Source organism: Arvicanthis niloticus, chromosome 25, assembly GCF_011762505.2.
Source record: "Arvicanthis niloticus isolate mArvNil1 chromosome 25, mArvNil1.pat.X, whole genome shotgun sequence".
NCBI lineage: Eukaryota > Metazoa > Chordata > Mammalia > Rodentia > Muridae > Arvicanthis > Arvicanthis niloticus.
In genome coordinates this window covers 24,580,649-24,592,297 of record NC_133433.1, presented here as the reverse complement: position 1 = coordinate 24,592,297, position 11,649 = coordinate 24,580,649, and the positions used below count along the sequence as shown (strand labels likewise).

Genomic DNA, 11,649 nt, shown 5'->3' with positions numbered 1-11,649 from the left:
ATTAATTCCTAAATTGATATTTAGGATAAAACTACACCCACAAATTTTTAAATGAATTTTCCTCATGTGCTTTAAATTTTTCCAGATACTGGTACATTTTAAGTTAATAAAATTATCAATTAAGAAAAACATGCAGGGGTCTCATGCAGTTAGAACTGGCAAATAGTTGGGACTTTTTGTCTTTTTTTTTTCTTCTTCTTTTTCCTGTGAAGAAACTGATCTTTGAAATGTTAAGCTATGTGTCTTCCTGGTCTCTGTCACAATGCCTTGCCTTTACAATTACACAGCAAGAAGCTGTAGAAGCTGGGCTCAGCAGACAAAGCGTTTGCCCTGTAAGTGGAGGATTGAAGCACATCCCTCAGCAGTGTAAGTACCAGGAGGGTGTGGTGACCTCCTGCAATTCAAGGACACTGGGGCAAGTTGGCTGTGCTAGTTGGTTGAGCTCTGGCTCAAGGGAGAGACCCTCAAGGGAGAGCAGTGGAGGAAAACATTCAATATAACCTCCACACAGGTGCACACATATGTGTACATGCACACACACACACACACACACACACACACACACACACATCAAAAAAAACCTGCAATTGTGGACATAATGAAAAGAATGAGGCATCCGGTGTCCCAATAAAAATTTTACTCACAAGTTTGGCGGTCTGTATTTCATATACTTCACATATAACACAAAATAGTCATGTGCTTTTTCTTCCCCCAAAGCATTTGAAATGTAAAGATTATTCTTAACACTTGGTCTGCAAAGAAGCAGGAAGAGTAGCTTTGGTCCATGGGCTATCATTTGCCAAACATCACTGCACAAGAATAAAGACATGAGAAGAAGACACCACCATGAAACCCATTGTTCTGTGTATGAAAAAATAAGCTTTGAAAAAGCCATAGAAAGGTGTATGGATACATCCAATTCAGAGATTCATAAAACTTGCTTTAAAAGCAAATCTGTACTAAACTGTACAGATTAGTATATAACCGAATTGTGTTACTCTCATACTGCATCTAAACAGTTAAATTTTCTTAATATGGAAAATTCCTTCCTAAAACAAGGAAAAACAAGAAGTGCAAAGGGTTCGAAGCTTGCTTAAGCTCTGTGGAGCCTTCCATCCAGCCTGAGTTGCTACAGGGCTCTGTCAAAGGAAAAAGAAAAGAAGCATATCCTACTTAGCTAATAACTCCATGCTAATATTTAGTGGTAAGATTTTAAAAGTTTAAGGACTCTTGTGGATACAGCTCCCTGTTGGAACACCTGCCCAGCATCCACTTGACCCTGCTTCAGTCCCCACAGACAAAAAACATGTTATTGAATTTTCTGTAATCTTAAGGAGACATTTGAGTGAGTGATTACTTTGGATATTTTCGATTTCTTGAAGATATGAATATTTTAAATAAATAAGATAAAAATTATTGAAGCTTATCAGTAGATGAATAATTTAATTTAATGTTCTGTTTAAAGTTTAAAACACGAACATTCATATGTTAATTTATGAAATGTGTGTGATTTTAAAATTGCTAAATGTTACAATATTTTTCATATTTATGGTATAAGAAAAAAGATAAATATAATTTACATAATTTACATATAAATATATTCTCAGTAAAAATGACACAGCTAATAACTCTCTTTAAAGTACATTACCAAAGCACTATTGTACTCAGTATTTAAATACTATTATTCAGCTTTTCATCATTGTTCTTCATCTACAAGGGATTTAGAAATAAAACATCAAACGTTTTTTAAAGAACATCTAATGTCAACCTGTAGTTAATGAACAGCACATACTTCATAGCTAAGTTTTTTTAATTGGTCATTTTCTGAGTCTTGATTTTGAATTTATCTTTTATGTTGATTCATAATCAATTATGACATAAAAATTGACTGTCGTTTTATTTTTTTTTTTAGAGAAGGTCTTATTCTGTAGTCCTGTCTTGTCTGGAGCTGACATAGACCAGAATAACCTTGGACTCATAGAGATCTGCCTGCCTCTTCCTCATGAGTGCTGGGATTAAAGGCTTAAAGTCTCATGGTGGGGTTCTGGGAGGTGCCTTTTTAATTTCTGAAAAATAGTCTACTCATTGGTATGCGTGTCAAAAACAGGAAAAGATAAAAAAAGTTGAAAACTGGAATGAAAATTTCCAGCGACAATAAATTAAAATATAGTGAGAGGATGTGGAAACTTCCCTAGTGTATCCAGAACAGTAAGGTCACTTTCAAAGCTCTCACAACCAGACAGAGAAAAAGCTGAACAATAATTTCCTATACCTTTATGCAAAGCATAGCATGATTTGTTAAAACATTTGTATAATATATGCTCACACCTGAAGAACCTCACTAGTGAAAAATTAATAATTTCACTAAAACGTGAATTTGAAGCCTTTTCATAATTAATCGGTAGTTTTCATAAAAATATAAAAACAATTTCCTTAGGAAAAAAAAAATCCTGCCAATTGAAATATCTCCATTTTGAAAATAAAAACAAAAGACATTGCTTCTGAAAGTGTTGAAACTCAGGCCCCAGCTATATGGCCAGCTATATGCCCCCAGGAACATGGGTTAACACTGAGAAACAGAGTTCTTCTCACTAATACAGTCACTATGAAGCATCAGTGAACATTCGTCCCAAAGGCCTGTTTAGTGATGACTCTCAGTAACGAAGTAACATCATCCAGTGTCCTCTTCTTCCAAGCACATATCAGTGTTTCAGTTTATATTTAAACTCAATATCATTTAGTGGTGGCAAAATTCCCAAGCCTGCCCGGGACTGATCTAGAGGGGGACACTTGACATGGCTCTCCACGAGCTCCAGTTCAAAGTAGGAGAGCATCAGAATCAAAAATTGCTTGATTTCTTGGACAGCAAATAGTCTTCCAGGACACATTGTAGCTCCTGATCCAAAGGGCATGTAGAAGTACTTGAGTTTGTTTCCATTTCTGTAGAAGGTGGTCTTTGCTTTCCCATGTTCATCAAGGTACCGGTCGTATTTAAAAGTCTGCAATAAGAATACAGCAAGCCAATGAGGTATCTTAAAAGAAATTTGTCCCAGTCTTGACTTGGGAGACTCAAGTGCAAGCTTCTACTGATAACTCCATCCTCAGCCAGTGAGCACACAACCAGCTCTGAACCAGAGGAACACTGGAGAGAGCCCAGAGAGAGCTGGTAGAACTAGGAGCTCTAGTGCCTCCTGACTCTGCCTGGGGACTCATTCCTCAGTTAGGCAAAGAAGCAAGAAGGCTTCTAAACAGAAACTAGGAAACTAGAAGGACCAAGTCAGATACGTTATCCCCCAATAGTGTGAATCTGGGAAAAGGTACTGTTTTAAGGGAAAATAAAGGTAGCTTTGCTATGACTGAAAACAATCTAGTAGAATCTATGACATGAAAAATATGACTAAAACTCTTGCCTCTATCCAACATGCCCAAACATATGAATATTTGCTGTAATGACAGGGAAAATAGCTGGGCAATGGTGGTGCACATCTTTAATCCCAGCACTTGATTAAAAACAACAACAAAAAACCACAAAACAAAACAAAAAGGCTGGGAAAATAACTATGGTTCCAAAAAGCCAATCAAAGCTGTAATACAAATCCATTCCTTTTTTTTTTTTTTTAATGGTACCATCTGGAAATATCTTTTTTTTTTTTTTTTTAGGAACATTTCCATAAAAGTCTTAAGGATTTTGGAATGGAAAAATTAATTACAAAGCAATAAAATAGCATTTGTAGCAAGTTACATACAAATATTCAGCTAAGACATATTAATACATATAAAACTGAAGGACCCATATGACAATCTACTAGTTTAATAATTAATCTAGTAGAATATCTCCAACAATGGCTGAAATGCAAAGTTTTGCCTGCTGGTCCTCCACCATTCCTCTTTCCAATACTTTGGCCATGCTCACACCTGCTAGATACATGCCTGCCCCCAGTGGTCTTTTTAACAGCTCATGTCTTGTGTATTTTATTATCTTCCCAATGCCATTTTCTTTTTTTTTTTATTAGATATTTTATTTACACTTCAGATGGCATCCCCTTTCCCCATTCCCCCCCACCCCCCTTAGGAAACCCCTATCCCATGCCCCCTTTTCCTTTTTGCATTTATACATTTTTTTAAAATAATGTTAATCATAGGCTTTATAAGTTTGGAATTGTTCAATCAGAGGTGTAACCCACTGACCAACCTAGATATAACAACTATCTTTGACTGGTGGAGATACTTGAACATCTGGCTCCCTGTCTCCCCCCTCTTTCTCTCTTTCATCACCTAGCTTCTCCTCTCTTTCTTCTTCTCCTCTTCTTACCCCTTTTCTTCCTCTCAGTACTCCTCCTACCTTTGCTCCTCCTACACATCACCCTTCCTGTTAAAATGAAACTTTTCTCTCAAAATACAATTAGAGCATAATTATGCCAATTTGTACCAGTGAGGTACAGGATAGTCCTAATACCCAGTCCATCCTTTTGTCCTTTTTTTAGACCTGCATGGATATAACAATACTGAACTTTGATGAGCAGAAACTTACCAAAGGGTCTGGGTAGATTTCAGGATCCAGGTGCATCAGCTGTGGATAAAGAGCTATGATGTCATCTTTTCGAATGTTATAGGAGCCATCCTCAAGGTGTAGAGTGAAATCCTCCTTAGCTGTCCGGATATTCAAGGATGCACTGGAAAGCCTCAGAGCCTCTTTGATGATGCTATCTAAATATTTTAAAGAGAAGAAGTCAAATAGGAGGGAAGAAAAGAGGGAAAGGAAATGGCGTACGGGAGAAAATAATTTCCACATTAAAATAGTGTCAGTTTATTCATCTTTATGTTTACGGGTGTTTTGCCTGTATGTATGCACATGTACCATGCACGTGCCTAATGTCTGCCCAGGTCAGAAGAAGTTTTCAGATATTCCAGAACTGGATTTGTGGATGGTTGTGAGCCTCCATGTGGGTGCTGGGAGTTAAACCTGGGTCCTTTGCAAAAGCAGCGAGTGCTTTGAACCACCGGGCCATCTTACTAGCCCTGAATTTTTGCAATTAAAGGCTATGTAACATACAATCTGCAATACTTCTAACAACCTACATACAAAATGTGCAAATGGAAAGCTAACGGGTGGAAGTTTCCCAATGGTGTGTCTGTTGCCACTGTACTGTTCTTAGTGACTCAGCTGAAATATATTTTCAATCGGAGTACCTAAATCAGCAGTTCTCAATCTGTGGGTCTTGACCCCTTTGGGGTCAAACAATCTTGTCACAGGCTTTTACAATGCAATTCATAATAGTAGCAAAGTGATAGTTCTGAAGTAGCAATAAAAAATAATTTTATGGTTGGGGGTCACTACAACATGAAGTGCCACAGCATTAAGAATGTTAAGAATCATTGATCTAAGTTAATATTTGGTCTGATATAATAGTCTTCACCATCAATGAGAACTAGATAGCTATCCCTCATTTTATAGAACATTAATATTATTTCTGTAGAACTCTGAATTCTTAATAATATTAGATTAATCAATTGATTAACTAATAATCATTGATTAATTAATCAATTGATTAATAATCAAATTTTGTGTGAATTATTGTTGATCACTTTTGGGACTAAACATACTGATAGAGAAATGTCTCTCCAGTCATTTCATGAACATGCCATTCAGTGTTTAGGAAGTCTCTCTTTTAGTCATACATTATCTGAGGATGTGCAATGCTGTCCTGCTTCTGGGTAGAGGCATGCAGGAGCAAGATAAATCTCAGAATAGCTGGAGTCTAAAAGAGGTCCAGTCTGGCCTTTCAGCTTCTAACCTTCAGGTGCCTTATTCCCAGGGTCCATGGCATGAATATGTATGCAATCATAAATAATTAGCACTTCATTTACAAATGAGAAGAGGGAGGTATCCAAGTCTCCCACATCAGGCAGCACTGGACCTAGATTTCTGTCACTACTTTTTAACTTTTTTTCTATTCTTTATGAATTTTACATCATACACTCACCCCCACTCATCTTCCCATCGCTCCACATCTGCCCTCCACCCTTGTAACTTCTCTCCAAAAGAAAAGAAAACAAAATGATAATAATTATTACTATTATCATAATTATCACTATTATCTTTCCATGGACGCTGTGGTGTGTCATGGTCTGGCACTCTTTTACCCAAACGGCTTCCTTGCAGTGAGTCATTGGTCTGGTTCAAGGCCAGTATTGATAGTGTAGCAGAAGCCAAAGGCCCTGAGCCAGATTTCTGCCATATTTAATAAACTACACTGCTCTGGTACCATATGTCAGCTTCTGTCCCTTATAGAAAGAAAACTTACAAAGATTGTTTTACTATAAACACATGACACTTGGGTATCCTAGTAAATATAGAGACAAAGGAAGAGAAGCCTCACTCAGTCCCGCTATCCAACCCAATCACTGTTCCTTGATGGTACCTTGCTCACATCGATTCCATGCTTAATGGTTTTGATGGACTAACAAGGAAGCAAAGGACACAGAGTGGCTGAGTATCAGAAGTGCTACCGCTGTTCCCTCTTCTGATCCCAGGCATCATCCCACTCTCTGGGTCTCAGTCCCTTGCTTGATAGATACATATGAAAATGTCCCTAGCTATCAGATTGTTTTGGAGGTGCAAAAATACTTGGCATCATGTATAGCACATGGTATATGTCGAGTATTGTTATTAGTGACATGGTGAATAAGGGGTAGCAGAGCAAGCACACCTAGTACTGGCAGGTCATTCAGTTGCACTTGATCCAAGTAAATGTCATTCCCTCCAGAGCTGAGCTCTTGGCCAGCACTCTGCAATGCTCCATTCACTTCTTCAGAGGCTGCTTTCATTGCTTCGGGATTCCTATGGAAAGAGACATATGAGGGGAAATGTCCTTATTTAGAGATCTGCAAGTAAATAAGAATTATCCATTTCTTTCAGCGAGGTGGTTATGGTATAAGGATTATGCAAGGAGAGGTCATGGTATCAGGGAATGTGCAAAGGGAGAGGGTCATGGGAATGTGCAAGAATATGTATGCCAAGGGGAGTCTGCCAGGGACTATGCAAAGGGCATTGAACCGAATTCATGTCCTCGAGTTCATGAGGGGGCATTAAAGGGGCTTTGCCATGTAAAAGCAAAGCTTTGGTCAGATCTCTATAAACTAAGGATTCTAGTATAATTCTAATAAGTGATGAACATAGTAAATCAGAAGGAATATGTCACCTAACGTACAATTACAAGGGATTGGTTAATTCCCAAGTAGAAACGAAAATTTATTTTTAAAATTCATACCATGGCCTCAGAATTGTGTTTCCATTTATATTATTATTTTTGAATGGTGAGTTAAAGGATCTTCCATTTCAATGCCTGGAAATTGATTGGAGGCTGAGTTTAAAACCTACTTTATCTAATTACAGTGAACTGAGCCTCACAAATGTTTGACTAACAAGTAGTTGTGTGACTTAACATACGGCTGCAGTTCATATATGATATGAAATCAATGGTGCTACTATGCTGTGAATTCCTGTGAGACAGCAGGAAAATGGGAATGTTCAAATCAGTAAGGTGTGGCCACTGACCTTACCACATCTGCAAGTCAGTCATCATTTAAACTGTTTATATGGCGATGATGATTGCAGTCATGGATCTAACTTGACATTAAGAGAAACACTATGGGGTGAAGAACAAGACTGGGCCAGAGGACCTGCATTAACAGAGCACCAGCCTATCTGAGTTCTGTGGTTTCTGGGGCATCCCTTCGACGGGACTGTGCTCTTATAAAATGCTGCCTCTGTTATGCACATGCTAAACATGGGCACTGGGTATCACTTTCGTGATTGATGGCACAGAAAGCTCTACAAGTCTTCGGTTTTTTTTTTTTTTTTTTTTTGAGTTTAAAAATGTAATTTCTGTCATTATGAGGCATAAACATTTAAATTACTAGTTACCTGATCATTTGAAATAAGCTCCAGAAGGTTGCAGGAATGGTGTTTGCTTGAGATGCCCAGAGAATAACGAGGTGCGTCTTGGCCTTCTCCATGTCATCAAAGGTGGAGAGCGTGTCGTTGAGAAACATGCGTAGACGGATCAGCTCAGAGACCTTGTCTCTCACATACAGGTTCTCATGCTTCAAGCTCTCAGCCAGCTTTTCCCGGGCTTTATGTGCACTCTTGAACAAGTGAATAGGGAGGCCTGCCACCAGCGCAGGAAAGACTTGGTCAAATTGTTTGAAGTTGTTAAGGTTGTTTAGAATAAACGCTCTTTGTGTGTCTGTCTTTGAAAGATCTCGGCCAAACAGTGTTAGATATCCAGCTTCAAACATCACTCGGTAGCAGAAGGCGTACATCCCTTCTGTGACCCAGGCAGTGCTCTTTGATTTAGGAAGGTCAGGAGGTCTCATGACAGATTGGAGGTTTTGCATCATGGCTTCAGAGAGTGAACACAGAGCATCTCCCTGGAGGGTTTTGGTAAAAGTGTTGTTTATGTTTTCCGTGGTATTTCCATCATTTGGGTCAATGCTTCTGTGTCCAAATGCCTGGCAGAAAATAAAATCCATGAAATGGGGAGGGGCTAAACCCCGAGCTAGCTAGTGTCTCGGAGTGGCTGGAAGATAGATTAAATACATTCATACTTCTCTGTCTGGCCTTCCATAATAAGAAGTCACAGTACATTCCAACGGTAGAGTCAAGACATACTCTTCCCTTGGAGTCAAGTTTAAATCCCAGCTTTACAGCAGGACTTCTCTGGCCTGCTTATCACCTTTTGCTGTTGTACTAATCTGCCTCTATAATCTTTGCAGATTCATTTTAACCAGACTTCAATCTACTTAGCGACAGAAACTACATCTAATATTTTCTCAAAAAAGTCATTAGATGTCGTTTTCTCTAGAACAGACCTTGATGTGCATGGATTGAAGATTAAGTTTGCCAACACTCTGCTTGGAGTCATTCCTTAACAGTAGGCTGGATATTTAAATGTAATTTGGAGTGTTGTGTGGGTACCACTGATGTTATGAATCTGTACCTTCCTGATTCATGCAGTGTCCTCTGTCTCAGCAATCATCCATGACAAATTTACATCTATCTTGAATTTTTAATATTTATTACTAAGAGACTTTTTGATTTTATGTTACCTCTACTCTGCAGCCATATTAATACAACTGGAACAACTAAATACACTCATACATTAACAGACCAGGAAACAGACAGAGTCTGTTTAACTAATTACCTTCGCAGAAGTAGTGTAATGAAATTTTTTCCAGTCAAAGTATTTTCCATGGCATAAGACTTTATGGTATGACAGGGAGTTTGTGATGAAGTGGACATATTTCCCCATTAGTTTGCAGGTAAAAACATGACCATGCTTCCTTTGATTTGCTCTTAGGAACTCAAGAGGATTAGATCCAAATTTCAAAGCACAGCCCAGGTACGGAATCAACCCATTCTCCAAAGGAGGCTCACCTACTTTCCTGTAAGACATAGGTTTGAGAGGATGGGAAAATTACATCATGTTTAGTGTTTTCTACTATTTGTTTCAAGCTTCATAACTATAGTTTGTAGATACTTCTTTTGATGATGGGGACTCCTCTCTTTTACTAAAACAGTGGCTTTTTTAGTCTACTAAGATATTGGTGAAGGTGATTACTAAATCTACCCACTCACCAATTCATCTAGCAACCCAGCAATCAGTCTACCCACCACCATATATATGTACATTCATCAAGAACTCATTAAATTGTTTTTTATGCCTACGCCTGATTGCTTTTCCCAATGACAGGGCTTAAAGTGTTAACATAGCCAACAAGATTCTTGTAGAAATGAAACTATCACCTAATGATTAGACTTGTTCTAAGAATCATTTCCCCAAATGGCTAAAATGTTTCATTTGCTCCTTTTTCTTTAAGGATGTGAAACATCCTTAAACTAACAAAAAGGGCGACAGAACTAAAATTTTAACAATCTAAAATTTAAAATCCTGGCATCCTGAGGTCTGGATGTGTGGCTCAATGGTGGAGCTCTTGCTAGCATGTATAAAACCCTCCATTTGATTCTCAACTCTGGAAAAAAGAACATTAGTATTCTGCAATGATATTTGAAGAGAACAGGAATCTCATTTGAAAAAATTAGATCACTATAAAATGAAACTGGGTCAGGTAAACATTGGCAGACCAGGAACTATAATCCAATAATCTTTTACTCTCTCTTAAATGTTTTATTAAAATTATAAGCTTATTTATTTCCCAACATAAACTATTTCATCTCTTGTAAGAATAATTGAGTATAATTGATATTGCCTTTCTTAGCATGACGATAAGCTGTTTAATTAAAACTGGAAACTATCAGGTATGAATTACAATAACTCAAGGTGCAAAGAAAAAATTTTAAAGTAAGACAACACACAGTAGTCTACATCTCTGAAGAGAATGCCAGGGGCATTCTCCTATTTTGATGCTAACATAACAGAAAATATCTAAATATCCTGCCCCCAAAGTCCTGTGAACCATTCAAATTGGTGTCATGTGCAGGCACCAAAGCTTCCCAGTCATACAGCTGATTAACACTAGAAAGAAAAGTTAGTGGCAGAAAAACTTAGGCTCTGTGCTTGCACCCAGACTTAGATTGAGTCTGCAGAAAACCCAAATGAATGCATGCTTAGGTAGAGCATCTATTCAGTTCATGTCACAGAAAGAACCCTTCCAAATATTACTCTTCCCAGCTTAGGTTTGTTCTGCACACGCATACACAAACTTGCCTCATAAATTTGTAATATTTTAGTTATGTTTAACAAGATTTGCATTACCAGTGGCGTATGTGAATATTGCAAGAGAAACTATCTACATCTTGTTAGATTTTGTCAGAGAAGTATGTCTTTTAAATTTAAATTAAAAAAAATACTAATGTATCAGTATTTTTCACACTGTGTAATAGTGAAGGTAATGAATTCTAGAAATAAGCTAAAAGACAAATTAAGAAAATAAATCTTTCCATACCTTCTCCTTATTCCAATGATAAACCATACACAACAGCTCACTACCACAGCAATCCCCCAGATCAAAAAAATAATCATCATTTTGCAAAAGCAGAAAAATTTCCCAAGGGGAGAATCTGTGCTTAGCAAAGTAAGGCTGTCCCAAAACAGTGGCTCTAACTAGACTTTATATATGCATAGGACCATGATTCAATAACTTGAACTTGGGTGACCAAAGCAAACACTAACTATTTGTCCTCCTATTAGAAAAAAAGAAAAAATAGCATTACCTAGCCTTGAACTAAGTCCATAGTCTCAGAAGAGGCTCCAGAACAAGCAGAGAGCTGCAATACTTGATAAGCCCAAGGTCCATCCCACGTGTGCTGACATAACATTCAAAGCTGGGGACCACGGCTAGCATTGTGTTTCTGTGTGTACAGAAAGAAGTAAACATACTACAGACGAGCTCATCTGTCAAACATGTGGAGTGTGATGTAAAGCAAAACAGGCAGAAGCTTTCCATCACAATACTGGCTGCTCATGTTCTTAACCTTTGGGGGAAATGTTTTAAATAAATTTCCAGAACTATACACCAACTAGTCCAAAAAGATAGGAACTGTGTGGAACAGTTTTCTTTCATGATTGCTCAGTGTGTTTACAAAAATACAGGTATTTCATGTGGTCTGTGACTGGTTATCTACCG

The 11,649-nt window shown here is 37.9% G+C and overlaps 1 protein-coding gene across 1 annotated transcript; it reads right to left on the bottom strand.

Moving 5' to 3' along the window:
* Positions 1–615: 615 nt before the first annotated feature.
* Cyp7a1 (cytochrome P450 family 7 subfamily A member 1) lies at positions 616–11,104 on the bottom strand. Its single transcript, XM_076924243.1, has 6 exons — positions 10,969–11,104; positions 9,207–9,447; positions 7,928–8,514; positions 6,711–6,841; positions 4,532–4,707; positions 616–2,999 (listed from the first exon to the last, which is right to left on the bottom strand). Exons 1-6 carry the CDS (start codon positions 11,046–11,048, stop codon positions 2,703–2,705), a joined length of 1,512 nt encoding a protein of 503 aa, XP_076780358.1. The 5' UTR covers positions 11,049–11,104; the 3' UTR covers positions 616–2,702.
* Positions 11,105–11,649: the final 545 nt, after the last annotated feature.